This window comes from Myotis daubentonii, chromosome 8, assembly GCF_963259705.1.
Source record: "Myotis daubentonii chromosome 8, mMyoDau2.1, whole genome shotgun sequence".
Classification (NCBI taxonomy): Eukaryota; Metazoa; Chordata; class Mammalia; order Chiroptera; family Vespertilionidae; genus Myotis; species Myotis daubentonii.
The window spans coordinates 35608128-35623931 of NC_081847.1; the positions used below are offsets into that span (position 1 = coordinate 35608128).

The 15804-nt window shown below is 47.6% G+C and overlaps 1 protein-coding gene and 1 non-coding gene across 2 annotated transcripts in view; both read right to left on the bottom strand.

Annotated features, from left to right (window-relative positions):
• The window catches only part of SNTA1 (syntrophin alpha 1), a 32329-nt gene extending 17344 nt beyond the window's left edge, over nt 1–14985 (bottom strand). The window contains exons 1-2 of the mRNA XM_059705889.1: nt 14548–14985; nt 10632–10817 (exon numbers count right to left, since the gene is read on the bottom strand). Of these exons, the coding sequence (XP_059561872.1) occupies nt 10632–10817; nt 14548–14857 (496 nt within the window). The 5' untranslated portion in view covers nt 14858–14985. The remainder of the gene's footprint in view (nt 1–10631; nt 10818–14547) is intronic.
• LOC132240352 (small nucleolar RNA SNORD22) lies at nt 11631–11755 on the bottom strand. Its single transcript, XR_009454275.1, has one exon. It is a non-coding gene; the product is annotated as a small nucleolar RNA SNORD22 (small nucleolar RNA).
• Nucleotides 14986–15804: the final 819 nt, after the last annotated feature.

Sequence of the window (15804 nt, forward strand, 5' to 3'; positions counted from 1 at the left end):
GAACGCTGTCTCCGTGTCATTCCTTCTTCGCCAACTCCGTCTACACCTTTGGGGACCCCTGGACCCGCTGGGGCTGAACCCTGGCATATGGCGCCCGAACAGGGACCCCTAGGTAAGCGCCCCACACTCGGGACGGATCGGACTCCACCGTAGGAAGAGGGTGGATAGTCTTCGCCGACTCCGTCCACACCTTTGGGAACCCCTGGAACAGGATTCCCTTAGGTAAGCCGCCCCATTGAGAACCTCCACACTCGGGACGGATCAGACTCCACCGTAGGAAGAGGGTGGATAGTCTTCGCCAACTCCGTCCACACCTTTGGGAACCCCTGGAACAGGATTCCCTTAGGTAAGCTCCCCCATTGAGAACCTCCATACTCGGGACGGATCGGACTCCACCGTAGGAAGAGGGTGGATAGTCTTCGCCGACTCCGTCTACACCTTTGGGAACCCCTGGAACAGGATTCCCCTAGGTAAGCCCCCCTCCCCCATTGAGAACCCCCACACTCGGGATGGATCAGACTCCACCGTAGGAAGAGGGTGGATAGTCTTCGCCGACTCCGTCCACACCTTTGGGAACCCCTGGAACAGGATTCCCTTAGGTAAGCCCCCCCCATTGAGAACCCCACACTCGGGACGGATAGGACTCCACCAGGGTGCTACAGACCCCCCTATAGAGGATAAATAGGGTAAGAAGGTGGATAGTACAGAACTTAGATTGAGAAGATGTGCCATACTGAGTCCAAAGAAAGAAGACTCTGTATTGATCTTTAGATTAAGAAGATGTGCCATACTGAGTCTAAAGAAATAAGACTCTGTATTGATCTTTTAACACATATGCTTGCTAGCAGAGGAATTAATGTTACTCCCAGTCAGACAGAACGTTTTATACAAGAAGTATGTCCATGCTTTTCTGAGGAAGGAAAGGTAAATGTAATGGCATGGGAGAAGGTAGGCCCAAGGAGCCTTATCCTTAATCCCACTGCAGCCTTTCTACCCTGGGAAAGTGCAGGATTGGCAAGCTCTCCCTGGGATGATAGATCAGGACTCAGGTAATAGCGGAAAGCGCCAATCCTACTCTTAAAATGGATACAAGAGAGCGTTTCAGGTTTTTCTTTTTAATGCTTGCTTTTAAAAAATAAAAAAGGGGGAATTTGCCGGGAGCCGGTCCATCCTTGCTGTTTCAAGGGACCTGGCATATATGGCATACGGTTCTTAATATGTTTGCTCACCTTCTTGGCGCTGTGTTTTAACCAAGGTCACCTCTCCGAGAAAGGTTGAATCCCCAGGTAGGGATTTTCCCCTGAAGTTAGGGAGGGAATAAAACCCCTCAACTAAGTGCCAGGCGGGTAATTAATCCCTTTAACTACGAACAATCATGCTTAAACTACATAATCTTTTCTCCCTGGAATGGAGATAAGAAACGCCCTAACCTTTGTAATAGAGATTGATAGGATTGAATCAACTGGTATAAATACAGTTGTAACAAGACAGAAACACTCAGAACTCAGAACACAGAACTCAGGAGACAGAATTCAGAAGACAGCGCCTAGAGACGGGGGAGCTTCGCTGGAGAGAGCATGGCAAAAGATCCTGGACAGAAACTGGCCTCAGAACCTAGAGACAGAACCTAGCAAGAGAGCATGGCAGGGGATCCTGGACTGAACCTGACTGCGGAGATTGGCAGGAAGAGCCTGACTGGAACCTGGACACTGAACCTGACTGGAGAGCCTGGACAGAACCTGGCTGGAGAACCTAGCGAGGGAACATGGCTACAGAACCTCGCTGGAGATCCGAAGCAGAACCTCTCTGGAGATCCGGGCTAGAGATCCTGGCTAGGCTGCTGATCAACTGAACGCTGTCTCCGTGTCATTCCTTCTTCGCCAACTCCGTCTACACCTTTGGGGACCCCTGGACCCGCTGGGGCTGAACCCTGGCACAGAACGATTCCCAACCAACTGAGCTCCAGCCAGGGCTCCTAATTCAGTTTTATTCTTGGCTATATCACCAGTGCCTACATCTAGTCATGGAACACAGACAGGACTCAGTAAATATTGGTTAAATCAATGTACAAATATCAATAATACTAGAGGCCCAGTGCACAAAATCCATGCAGGGGAGTGGGGGGGGGGCGGTCCCTCAGCCCCGCCTGTGCCCTCGAGGGATGTCCAACTACTGATTTGCAGGAGGCAACAGGTAAGGCGCTCACTGACCAGCCCCCCCCCCACCCCCATCACTGCCACTGGTTGCCTCCTTCTCAGGGGGCAGTGCGCATCATAGGAATCTGTTGTCTGCCAGTCGTTCAGCCGTTTGGTCGATTTGCATATTAGGGTTTTATTACATAGGATGATATTGTGCAATCATTATAAAGAATGAAACAGAGCCCTAACTGGTTAGCCCTAATATGCAAATCAACCAAACAGCTGACTGAAGGGTCCCAGATTCAATTCTGGTCAAGGGCACATGCCCAGGTTTCGGGCTCAATCCCCAGTAGAAGGCATGCAAGAGGCAGCCGATCAATGATTCTCTCTCATCACTGATGTTCCCATCTCTCTCTCCCTCTCCCTTCCTCTCTGAAATCAATAAAAACATATTTGAAAAAATACAAGTATGAAACACTGAAATTCTAGTTTCCTAGAACTCCTTAAAAACAAACAAAAAAAGAACGAAACAGAGTTACATGTACTGAGTTGGAAATATGTCCTCAACTTGTTAAATGATAAAAACAAATGTGGAAATTTTCTGGAAGAATGCGAAAATATCAACTGCAGTTATCTCTATGAAAAGACAATTGCTTTACACTCATTCTCCTGGGGTTTTTTTTAAATAGGCATATATTACTTTCTATATTTTTTGAAAATATACTTTTTAAAATATATGTATAGCCCTAGCTGGTTTCGCTCAGTGGATAGAACATCAGCCAGTGGACTGAAGGATCCCGGGTTCGATTCTGGTAAAGGACACATAGCTCGGTTGTGGTCTCGATCCCAGGCCCTGGTCAGGTGAGCACGAGAGGCAACCAATCCATGTGTCTCTCTCACATTGATGTTTCTCTCTCTCTGTCTCTCCCCCTCCTTTCCACTCTAAAAATCAATGGGAAAATATCCTCAAGTGAGGATTAACAAAAAAACCCAAAAAACAAAAATATGTATATAACACCACATTCAAAATAATCTAAGCCAGGATTTGAGGATGAGACCCTCATCAACCCTTCCAGAAGCAAAGAGTTCTAGGATCTTAAAAAGAAGTATTTATTGCCGAAACCGGTTTGGCTCAGTGGATAGAGCGTTGGCCTGCGGACTGAAAGGTCCCGGGTTCGATTCCGGTCAAGGGCATGTACCTGTGTTGTGGGCACTTCCCCAGTGGGGGATGTGCAGGAGGCAGCTGATCGATGTTTCTCTCTCATCGATGTTTCTAGCTCTCTATCTCTCACCCTTCCTCTCTGTAAAAAATCAATAAAATATATTAAAAAAAAAAAAAGAAGAAGAAGTACTTATTAAGCGCCTACTATATACCAAACACCAACCTTAACTCTCACAAACACATCTTCATCTAATCGCACCATTTCAAGAAATGGATCTATGTCCTTATTTAACAGTTGAATAAATTGAATAAACTGAGTCTCTCGGGGGTTAATGACTTGCAGTGCTGTATAAATATTTAAGAACATGGGTTCTTGCACCTGACAGATCTGAGCTCAAATTCTATCTCTGCTACTGTGTGACCTTGGGCAAGTAGCTTCACTTCTCTGAGTTTCATTGTTCTTACCAGCACAATGGAATAAATAATGTACCTAATTCACAGAGATAACATATGGAAGACACTTAGCACAGTGTCTAGCACACTATAGGTCAGTGGTTCTCAACCTTCCTAATGCCACGACCCTTTAATACAGTCCCTCATGTTGTGGTGAACCCCCAACCATAAAATTATTTTCGTTGCTACTTCATAACTGTAACGTTGCTACTGTTATGAATCGTAATGTAAATATCTGATATGCAGGATGTATTTAGGCGACCCCTGTGAAAGGGTCGTTCGACCCCCAAAGGGGTCGCGACCCACAGGTTGAGAACCGCTGTTGTGGGTATCCCATGAACAGCAGACACTACATCATTATCATTATTATTTCCTCTACCACCATCAGCAGCCAGACTCACACAGCTAATCAAAGCCAGAACCCCCCTCCAGAGCCCCACAGGAATTTTAATCAAGATCCAGAGAACAGGCCAGGGCTGCATTAAGCCAAATTTTGTCTGTGGGGAGTCACATGGCCTAAAATTGTGTGGGTGTGGTACGGTTTATGGTGTGTGTGGTGTGTGTGTAGCCAAATAATGTTCCCTTGAAAACAATGATTAGAACAACAAGTCTTTGTGGCCATGGGAGGACTGAATAGGAGCTACATTCTCGACTCTGTTCCCAGGACAAGAGTCCCACAGGCACCTCAGGAGCATGGCATCACTTGGCTAAGCCAACGAGGGTGACCTCAAATCAGCTGCAACCATTAATAACATCCCACTTTTGATGGTGGTGATGCACTGAGCCAAATTCAGTCAGGACACCTGGCGTGTCCATCTCCCAGGGGAGAAGTTGGCAGGGGCCTAGACGTGGAGTTAGAAGAACTCATCACAGAAATTCTCAGTTAACCAGTGTCACCCCAATAAATTCAATGGAAAGGAAAGAAAAGAAATTCTCAGGAGTCAGTCAAGCCCAGCTTGAGTCTTGAGCCTCACCTTAAACATTTAGGAAAGTAAACTGCAATCGACAAGGTTAAAGATAAGGTAGAAAAGGTCAGAGATGTACCCTAGTGATCATTCCCTAAACACTCACCAAGATCTAATGTGTGCTGGGCCCAGTGCCAGGCCGGGGGCTCTGAGACAAACTACACATGATTCCTGCCCTCAAAGGCCTCGGAGTTTACTGGAGAAAACAATAGTCTGCTGATGCTGATGTGATGATAATAAAGGCTGACTTTTATTGAATGCTTACCACGTGGAAGACATCGTGCTATGCACTTCATGCGCATTGTCTCATCCTTATAAACAGCAAATAAAATGAGTAAGTATATACTCTGGGCACTGACCTCAGCATGTTACACACACTTTACATCTATTATTTTTTAATCTTGCAAATAACTATACAGGTAGGTATTATTCAAGGCTGAGGCAATGGTGGCCTCTGCAACCAAACTGACCTTGGTTTCAATTCTGAGTCTGCCAATTTACTGGTTGGATGACTTGAAGGAAGTTATTTATTCTCAACAAACTTTGGTGACTTTGCCTGTAACAGGGATGATAGAAATTCCTATTACGGCATGTGCCTTTTATATACATGTTACTCTATTCCTGTGACTTTAATTTGTTTTTAAATGATCCTTTTTTTAAAAATATATTTTTATTGATTTCAGAGAGGAAGGGAGAGGGAGAGAGAGATAGAAACATCACTGATGAGAACGAATCATTGATTGGTTGCCTCCTGCACGCCCCCTACTGGGGATGGAGCCCGCAACCCGGGCATGTGCCCTTGACCAGAATTGAACCCGGGACCCTCAGTCCACAGGCCAACGCTCTATCCACTGAGCCGAACCAGCTAGGGCTATTCCTGTATCTTTTAAAAGCCTGATCTTTATGTGGAATGTACTTTCCCTTTGTACAAAGTACCAAAATTGACTTCATTAACTTGCACTGTCCTTTAGTATTATATATATATATTTTTAATATATTTATTTATTGATTTCTGAGAGGGAGAGGAGAGAGAGATAGAAACATCAATGATGAGAGAGAATCATTGATCGGCTGCCTCCTGCACACCCCCTACTGGGGATCGAGCCCGCAACCCAGGCATGTGCCCTTGGCCGGGATCGAACCTGGGACCCTTCAGTCCCCAGGCTGACGCTCTATCCACTGAGCCAAGCCAGCTAGGGCTAGTATTATATTTTAATGTATCACAGACTCACTGTTGACTCTGTCTTGCCAGCCACACTGGAGGTGGTGGGAGGGGAGGCATTTGGCTGTTCCCCTTTTCCCACAGGCTTGGTCTCCAAGGGCCCAGGCTGGCCCTGGCTCCAGGTCTGTGCACACAATGGGTCTAAGTAGCAGGCAAAGGTATGTTGGCTGCCAGCTTGGGCCCAGACTGGTCACAAACACATCCCTGTGACTGAGAGCAGGCTCAAGACATTTGTGTAAACCCCTGACCTCGCAGAGGAAAAGGTACAGATGGTAGACTAGGGTTGCTGATGCTCAGATGAGCCCCTGACTTAGGCCAAAGAAGTAGGGCTCTGGCTGGCGCCCAGAGTTTGTCAGTGACATCTGTCCTTCTAGGACATTCTCAGGAAGCTCTGTACCTACCAAGACCCAGGCCTCAGGAAAGATGCCCAGCCGCCCTGCCAAGTTCTCATCCAAAGGATAGGCCACCTACCCGGCTGGTGTGGCTCAGTGGTTGAGCATCAACCTATGAACCAGAAAGTCAAGGTTCAATTCCCGGTCAGGGCACATGACCAGGTTGCGGGCTTGATCCCCATTGTGGGCATGTAGGAGGCAGCAGATCAATGATTCTCTCTCATCATTGATGTTTCTATCTCTCTCTCCCTCTCCCTTTCCATGGCCCCTTGGAGATAGCTTATGAGTGAGATAGGGGCAGGGAAGTTCTGAACAATGTGACCAGTGACTGGGTTCTAGCAGAGAACCTAGGCCCAGAGAGGCTCTCAAGAGCACTGGCTCCAGACTCAGGCCACTGCCCAGTTCTTACCTTCACATAGACTCCTCCAAATCTCAAGGACCAGCCACAACCCAGCATCTTAGCTCCCTCACCTCCTCCAAGCTTCTCAGATCATCCATGCAACTCAAAGATTCTTGACCCCAGTGCCCACTCCCACCCCTTTACTGCCTTGGTTGAAATGACCTCCTTCTGTAAGTTTGCTGGGCCAGGAAAGCAACTCAAACGAAACTTCAACTAAGAAAAAGCCGGGGGGAAATTAACAAAGAAGGCCACAACCTCCAAACTCTTCTTACGCAAGCCTGCTTAAATCAAACCACCACCCTCTCCCTCCTGTTCATGGCCCCATCACCTTCTCCCTCCTGTTCATGGCCTCGCCTCCACGTTGCCATTGAGCATCTATTTGTGCCTCCCTCCTAACCAGAGGGATGCTGCTAAAGCTCAGAGCTGACCATGTGAGCCCTGCCGAACACCTGGTAATGGCTCCTTCTTTCTCTCCAGAGAAAGTCCAGCTCCTTTTGTCTGGCTCTGCAGAATCTGTCAATCTGGTCAGCCTCCTCTTTTTTTTCCACTTCCTTCCTCACACCATAGGCTCAGAGAAAGCTGAATTATTAAAGTCAAGTCATTTTACCCCTCTATGGTTTTGCTCACACAGTTCCCCTGCCTGGAATGCCTTCCTCCACCCCGTACTCACCTCTGCTTATTGTTCATAAAGTGGCAGCAACCCCTTCTCCAGGAAGTCTTTCCTGACAACCCAGAGAGAAGAAACCACTTCCTCCTCCAATCCCTGGGCAGACCCTATCTCAGCATGTGTGACATGTTGGTGACCTGGTAGATTTGCTCAGCTCTCTCCCCCATAAGATTGAGAAGTGCCCTCAAAACCACTGAGTAGAGCAGCATAAAGGGAGGGGAGAAAAAGAGAAAGCAAAAGAGGGCTCTCATCTATAAGGCAGAAATAATAAATGACTTTATGTCGATAAGTCTGACACCTTGTATGAAAAGGACAAATTCCTTGAAAGACAAAAACTACCAACGTTCATTCAAGGAAAAAAATAGATCCTCTGACTTACCCTATTAACAACATTAAAATCAGAGTTAAAAACATTTCTATAAAGGTGGCTTCCCTGGAGAATGCTACTAAACATTTAAGGAGGAAATAATATCAATTCTATATAAATGCAGTGAAACAGGAGGGGAGTTACTAACATTAATAAAGTGCCTACTATGTGCCAAATCCTATCTTGGGCAACAGAGAGGCCAAGCTTGCCAGGCCAGTATGGCTTGACCACCAGAGAAGGTGACATTCAAAATGAAAGCTATTGGTTATCTCTGATCTCATCTAACCTTAGCCAATATGGAAACTGAGGCCCAGAGAAGCAAAGGTCTTACCAAGGCCAGAGATTCGCCACAAAGCAGACAGGAGTTTAGAAACTGATTTTTAAATAGTTTGTGTAGAAGAGACAGTGTTTATGTTTTATCTCTCCTACCAGATGGTGAGCTCCTTCAAGAGAGGCCTGTGTCTAGCTCAGCTTCTAACTCAATGCTCTGCACACCAGGTACACAGTAGGTCTCTGCAAATGTTTCTTGACTTAGTGAGGAAGGAATAGAGTTAATGAGTTAGATGGAAGGTTTGGATATTAGCTCCTAAACCAGGAGATGCTTCAACTATCTAACAGAGATGCTACCTTCTCAAAATGATCCACACTCAGAACCCAAATAGAAACATTCTCAACCTAAAGGTGAGGGGCTGAGGGGGACCTCCATGTGGATTAAAAATGTGTGTCTATAGTAGAAATTTTGCCACCTATAGGCTAGATTTTCAAACAGCAAAAACTAAAAGAGTTTTTCAAGTCAACCAAAATATGACAATTTGATAAATTTCAACTGTTTCAAATTGCATTAATGGCTACAAATATCAAAGTAACAAGACATCCGGGAGAAAAAGTATCTTATAGCCATATCATTAATGTAACTTTGCTGTTAAAATATGATTGATGTACTTATGCTTTTAGGGACCAACACTGCAGCGTCAGCTTTTTAAAAATATACACTGTAGGGGCGCTCTCTCCCTCCCTGGAGCACCCCCGCGTCTTTCCCTTCCTCCTCTTCTTCCCCCGCAGGCATGCATCTCCTAAACCAGCCGTGGGCAAACTATGCCCCCCCCCCCTCCCTGCGGGCTGGATCCGGCCCGTTTGAAATGAATAAAACTAAAAAAAAAAAAAAAGGACCGTACCCTTTTATGTAATGATGTTTACTTTGAATTTATATTAGTTCACACAAACACTCCATCCATGCTTTTGTTCCGGCCCTCTGGTCCAGTTTAAGAACCCATTGTGGCCCTCGAGTCAAAAAGTTTGCCCACCCCTGTCCTAAACTCTAAGGGTCCTCACAGACCTGCAACCAGGGGAGCAATGGGCTGTAACCCCCAGAACCTGTCCCCAAGGCCCCCTTTTCTCTGACTCTCCAGTGAGCTGACAGCAGCCCCGCCTTGACTCACTTCTTTCCCATAATGTTTCTAGAGAACCAAAGCAGCCCCACCTGGTCTCTCTCCTGTTGCTTCTTCTATCCTAGGCTCTTCCTTGTTTCACTGTCCCCAGCTTCACTAAACTTACTCTCTAAATAAATAAATAAATAAATAAATAAATAAATACACTGTATATGTTAAAAGTGCACCAAAAAATAAAAACTGCACCAGTAGCATTCAAATAGATACACCTAAAATGTAAAAGTAAAACAAAACTGAGAGCCCTGGCCCATGTGGCTTGGTTGGTTGGTGCATTGACCAATGCACCAAAAGGTGGCAGGTTCGATTCCGGTAAGGGCACATACCCAGGTTGCAGGTTCAATCCCAGGTCTGGGCGAGAGCAAGAGGCAGCTGATTGATGTTTCTCTCTCACAGCAATGTTTCTATCTCCCTCTCCCTCTTTCTCTTTTCCTCTCTCTAAAAAAAAAAAAAAAAAAAAAAAAAAAATCAATTAAAAACAAAAACTGAGAGAGAACAAGAATGCCAAAGATCACCCAGAGACCCAAAGCCTGTTTATTTCTGTGGCCTCTTAGAGACCCATTTGGGGAAACAAAGGCAACCTGTCAGGATCTGGGCCTGGGGCTCAGCTCAGCATGGCATTCTCCATCAGCCCCCGCCACCTCCCTGTGCCTGTTCTGGGCCATGAGCCAGACACATTCCTCAGGCCCCCACAACTTCCGGAAATTGCAGGCTGAAGTTTAAGGAAAGGGCTGAGCAAAGCAGAAATCTCTTGAGAGAGATGGCAAAAGGCAGATACGCAACAACCATAGCAAGAGGCCTGTAACAACCAATGGGGAAACGGAGGCCTAGGCAAAGGTCTGATCCAAGACCACACAGTGAGGGGATAGTGGAGGGGAACCACCCACAAAACAAACAAAGCAAAAAAACACCTCCTCTCTGATCCTCGTTCATTTGACATTCTGCACATAAAGGCCAAGTCTTCTCCCAAATGAGAATGGGTGTCAGGGTCTTAGGGCCCCTGAGTGCTAGAAGAACTGGAACTTCAGAGCTCTCCTGGTTCCTCAGGAAAGAGTCTTAGCAGTTCCATCTCCAGTCCCTTCTCTCTTCCCCAGAGTCACTCATTGAGTGACAAATCCTGCCATGGACCTTTTGTTCTGTTCACACAACCCAGCAAGGCAGAAATGACAGACCTGACTTACAGATGAGGAAACTACAGTGCAGGGACTTACCCAAGGCCACAGAGATAGGGAGCGGGGCAGAGGAAATGAAAACCAGGTCTGCCTGGCTCTGCGCCGGCTCTCCCACCATCCCATGCAGTCTCAAGGCAGGTCGCCGAGTTCTGTTTCTGTTTTCAATCCTGCCCACCTCCCAGACCCCACTGCTTGAGGCCTGGAGGAGGTAGGGACGAGCTAAACACCCTGGGTTCCCCAGTGCTTACCCTCCAATACCACTTCTTTGCCTGTCTTCTTCAGAACCTGCACCGCCTCGTCATGAGTGGCAGAGGAAAGGTCTTCCCCATTCACGGACAGGATGGCATCCCCAACAAAGAGGGCCTCTGTCTGGTCAGCTGCCAAGCCTTTGAAGATCTTGGAAATGAGAATAGGCATCTTGTTCTCCCGGCCCCCTGCACAGGCACAGAAAGAGGATGAAACTGAGGCAGACACTCCAACGCTTAGGTGTCACATGGAGGCAAAATTATTTTTGAAGGCCTCCCGCAGTGTCCAGCCCAGTGCTGGGAAAGGGGAGATAGGAGGGTAAAGAGAATTTCAGCAAAGAATCTTAGAAATTTGGGACATTAATAATACTAATAAGTCAACCAAAGGACTTGTATGCATGTATATTAGCATAACCAATGGACACAGACACTGGGTGGGGACTTGCCCGGGGTGGGAATGGTTGGGTGGGGGTGGGAGGTCAATTGGGGGAAAAGGAGACATATGTAAAACTTAAGATAATCAATAGATAAATAAATAAATAAAATAATAATAATGTCATTTTTGAAGGTTAAAAAACATTTTGTTTATAAAGACTGAAATGATTATATGCAAATTTGAGCAGCTAGATTATACAATAAATTCTTTGAAAATTCCTTTTTTGCTGTCTTCCAAGAGTTGGATTCCATTATACATGCTTTGTTCTTTCTTTAGACCTGGAAAAAATATGCAGTCTTTCAACAAGTGATTTATTCTTTTCTTTTCCATGATTAGAAATCCTATGATCCCTGAGACCAGTGGTTCTCAACCTTCTGGCCCTTTAAATACAGTTCCTCATGTTGTGACCCAACCATAAAATTATTTTCGTTGCTACTTCATAACTGTAATGTTGCTACTGTGATGAATCGTAATGTAAATATCTGATATGCAGGATGGTCTTAGGCTACCCCTGTGAAAGGGTCGTTCGTCCGCCAAAGGGGTCGCGACCCACAGGTTGAGAACCGCTGCCTTAGACAGTTCCTTCTGGAACAAACTTTCCTCTTCTCCCCAGCCAGCCCCAGTGGGTTCACCTCGACAGGCTCTGGGACTAGGACAGGAGTTAAGACATGCAAATGTTTCCTCACTGAGAAAGTCATTTTCTAAATTCATAATGTTATAGTTTGGTCACTGGATCTTATGGTCCAATGCTTTGGGTATTCACCAGTGTTTGAGTAATTTACAAGGGGCTTCAGTAATTTTCCCTTAAATACATATTTTGGGTTTTAAGCAATTTTCCCACAGTGAGGGAAACCCATTGATACCCCCTAATCTGGCATTATGATGGGATTAGCTATTGCCATGGCTCCAAATTTTGCAATCCAGTGTATAGACCTAGACCTTAAAATCTAGAGATTTCAAAAGCCTAGATAAATAAGTAAATAGCTAATACCTTTTACTGAATTGCTTTGTTGCTAAATTCTTGAATGTCCTTTTAAAATAAAAAAAAATAGTGATAATAGTTACTGTTAGTTCCAAGTGCCAAAGAGCTAAATGTTGTCAATGGTGTTTCATTGCATCTGCACAACACCGCAATCACACAGACATGTTCAGTTTCCGATGAGGAAAATTGAAGTGTGAAGAGAAGCCCCTTACCCACTGTCGTCCAGTTAGTAAGTGGCAAAGCCAGTATATATTTGAACGTAGGTCTCCTAGCTTCAGAACCAATACTGTTAACTCTATGGCAGACTGCAAGTAGGACTCTCAGGCATCACACCACTGGTCCATCCCTGAAATACTGAAGATGAACTAGTGGCATAGAGAGGGGTGGTCATTATCCCAAGATCACAAAACAAATGTGTGGCAGCTGTAGAATTGGAAGTTTCTCCTAATCCCCATGTAGACCTAACCGTTTGCTTCTTGTTCTGCTCCGAGCTTGAGGCCAAGGAAAGGAAAAGGTTTCTATTTATATCTGCCCTGCTTGGCCTGGAACTGGGAACTTCAGTTCAATGTGGAACCATGATCATTCCTGGCTGCTTGGGCTGGACTGGACCCTAGAGGGCAGGTCATCATGGCAACAGGAGTGCAATCTACATACATGAAGAATTAAATGGAGCTGGCACTTCCCCTGATGCCTCCTAAAAGTATCTTCACTACCACCTGGAAGTATGGCGCTAGGGTGTAACTTTATGTGACCTTGGAAAGTCCCTGCTTCTCTCCTAGTCTGTTTGTCTATCTACAAAGTGTAACTTTTTATGAACTCTAAGTTCCTTCCTGCTTTGACACATTAAGTGTACAATTTCTGGATTGATCTGTTTTTACCCCATGCTAGAGTTTGGGGCTAAGATGGGTGCTCACTCCCTGGATTCTCATTTTCCTCTTTTAGACCCTTTTGGTTCACTACATGGGGATTTGCCCTTCCATGGGAAAGAACCAGCTCCCCTGGCACTATCTAGTGGCCTGATAATTAAGGTTCAAATCCCAGCTCTGCCACTCATTGACTGTGGAATCCTGGGGAAATTGTTTCTTTTCTGAATCTCAGTTTCTTATCTACAAAATATTGATTTATGCTCCCTACCTTTTACCACTTATTGCCAGGATGAAGTGGACATGAGCCTAGAGTACTGTAGCACTTAGCACCACCATCCCCACCCTCTCACCCAGGCCAAAGGGTCTGAAAGCACAGGAACAAAGCATATCTAGAATGATAGCAGGGTTGGCCTGAGACCCTGAAAAGTAATTGTGGTAGGAACTGTGAACCCAACATCTGGGGGTGTGCAGGGATTTTAAGCACTACTTTTCGTTGCTTTGGGAATCTCTCCTGGCCTCCATTTTCCCTCTCATCTAACAGCAATAATTAACCAGGCACCTACTGTGTGCTGTCAGGGTGAATGCTTTAGATTCCTGTGCTCATAGAAAATCACAACTATATTATTAGCCTCACTATATAGTAGAGGAAACGGGGGTTCAAAGATGGGAAGTGATATGCGTTCACACAGTTGATCCTGGACTCAAAAACAGTCTGCTTACACCCTAAAAAAAGCTGTCAGGCACAGCCGGTGTGGCTAAGTGTTGAGCGTCCACCTATGAATCAGTTCAAGGTTCGATTCCCAGTCAGGGCACATGTCCGGGTTGTGGGTCATTCCCCAGTGTGGGGCATGCAGGAGGCAGCTGATCAATGATTCTCTCTCATCATTGATGTTTCTCTCTCTCTCTTCTCTTTCTCTCTCTCTCTCTCTCTCTCTCTCTCTCTCTCTCTCTCTCTCTCTCCCCCTTCCTTCCTCTATGAAATCAATAAAAATATTTTTTTACAAAAACTTATAAATATTGGGATCTGAAAGCTCCCAGAGAGGAGTAACAACTCTATGTCCACCCCTCTCAGTCCTGTGCAAGGAGACAGTAAGATCAGGAAACTCAAACCCACCTCTTTGCCTAGGTTCACAGCCTTACTAGGTTCTCATATTTCTGTGTCTTTTCCTGCCCCCTGTCTGTGAGCCCAGCAGGTGTGTCCAATTGACCGCTATACTTTGAACTCCAGGTCTTAGCCACAGCTCCCACCTTGTTGGTGCCTCAGGGACTTCCCCCTCCCGGCCCTAGTAACCTCCCAGTCCCAGGCCCCAATCCCTTTTCTCCATCCTCTGCTTTCCTCGGGCCCATCTTGTCCTTGATGTCCAAGCAACCCCTGAATGGTAACTGCTCTCAGATCTCTATGCCTCCACACACAACTCCCCACCCACGTGTCCTTGGTGCGTCCCCAACCCCCTCCACACCTGTGCCTTTCGACTGAGACACCGGACTCTTGAAACCCTCTCCGACGACCTTGGTGCTCCGGTTCCCTCTGTCCTCTCGAACCCTCTTACTCCCAGACAGGAGCCCTCCAACTCCATGTCCTCGGTGTGCTGCCAGCCCCCAAGACCCGTACGCCCTCGGTGCCTCCTCGCCCACCTTTGATGCTGATGCCCAGCCCGCCGGCATCGGCCTTGCGCACAGTCACACGGCGCCGCTGGAGCAGCAGCGCCTCGGGAAGCTGCGGGGGCGCCGCGCCCGGCTCCGCTGCGCCGTTGAGCTGCGCGGGCTCCGGCTCCCGCGGGGCGCCGGGCTCCGTGCCGGGCTCGCCGTCGGCGGGGCTCACGGTCAGCGCGTCCTCCGCCAGACTAAGCAGCACCCTCTGCCACCGCTCGCCGCCTGCCCCCGAGCCCGCCCCGGTGCGCAGGTCCAGCAGCCCGGTGCGCGGGGCGCGCCTGCCGGACGCCATCTTCGAGCCCCCGGGCCGCCGCGTTCGCCCTGCCCCGCAGTCCCCTGCCCGCTCCAGCCGAGCGCCCAGGGCAGAGGGCAGCGGGGGCCCGGCTGGGCCAGCCGCCACCCAGCCCAGGACCGCTGGGGGTGGAGCCTCTGGGGGCGGGGCTACCTGGGTGTGGCTAGCGGCGGGGCGGGGCGGGGGCGGGGCCCAGGATCCGAAGATTGTAAAGTGTGGGGCCACTTGGAGAGTGGGATTAAAAGGGCATCGGGGCGTGAGGTGTGAGAGCTTGGCGGGGCCTCACGGGGGTGGGCCTTCGTATTGGGAGCGGAGCCCTAGGATCCTGTGGGGGAGACACTGTGCTGGGCACGGTCATGGGGTCCGGGGCCATAGCTCACGCACGTAGAAACAAGAAAAAGACCTAGGAACCCCGGTGCAAGGCTTTGGAATCCTGTAGCAGGGCTACGTTTGTAGAGCACTGGACTCCAGGGTCAGGGCTTGAGTTTACCAGCTAGGAACCGAGCCGCGAGCTTGGTTGCTAGGGGAGATTTGGAAGGAACGGGTTTCCCACGCCGGGTCTGGAGCTTTTGTCTGCGGGCGTGTCTTGGTGTGGGCGTGGCTTATGGCGGCCACGCCTGCTGGGATGAGAGCACGGCTGGTTCCGTTTAAGGTTCAGGGAGGATACAGTCCCCCACTTCCACGGGAGTTCAGAAGATTAATTCCCTGTTCTGTTCACAGTGGAATACAGAAAAGCCTGAAGTCCCACACTGAGAGACCTGTCTGGATAAGAATCCAAAACTACTCCCCGTGTGAGGGAAGAGGACTGGGAGGTGGGGCTCTGAGTCTGGACGTCTGGAGACCTGGTTTAGGATCCCTGCTCAGACAATGTTAGTTCCATGTCAACCTTGGTCTCATCACTTCAATTCTCTAAGCCTCAATTTCCTCATCTGTGAAATGGGAGTCAT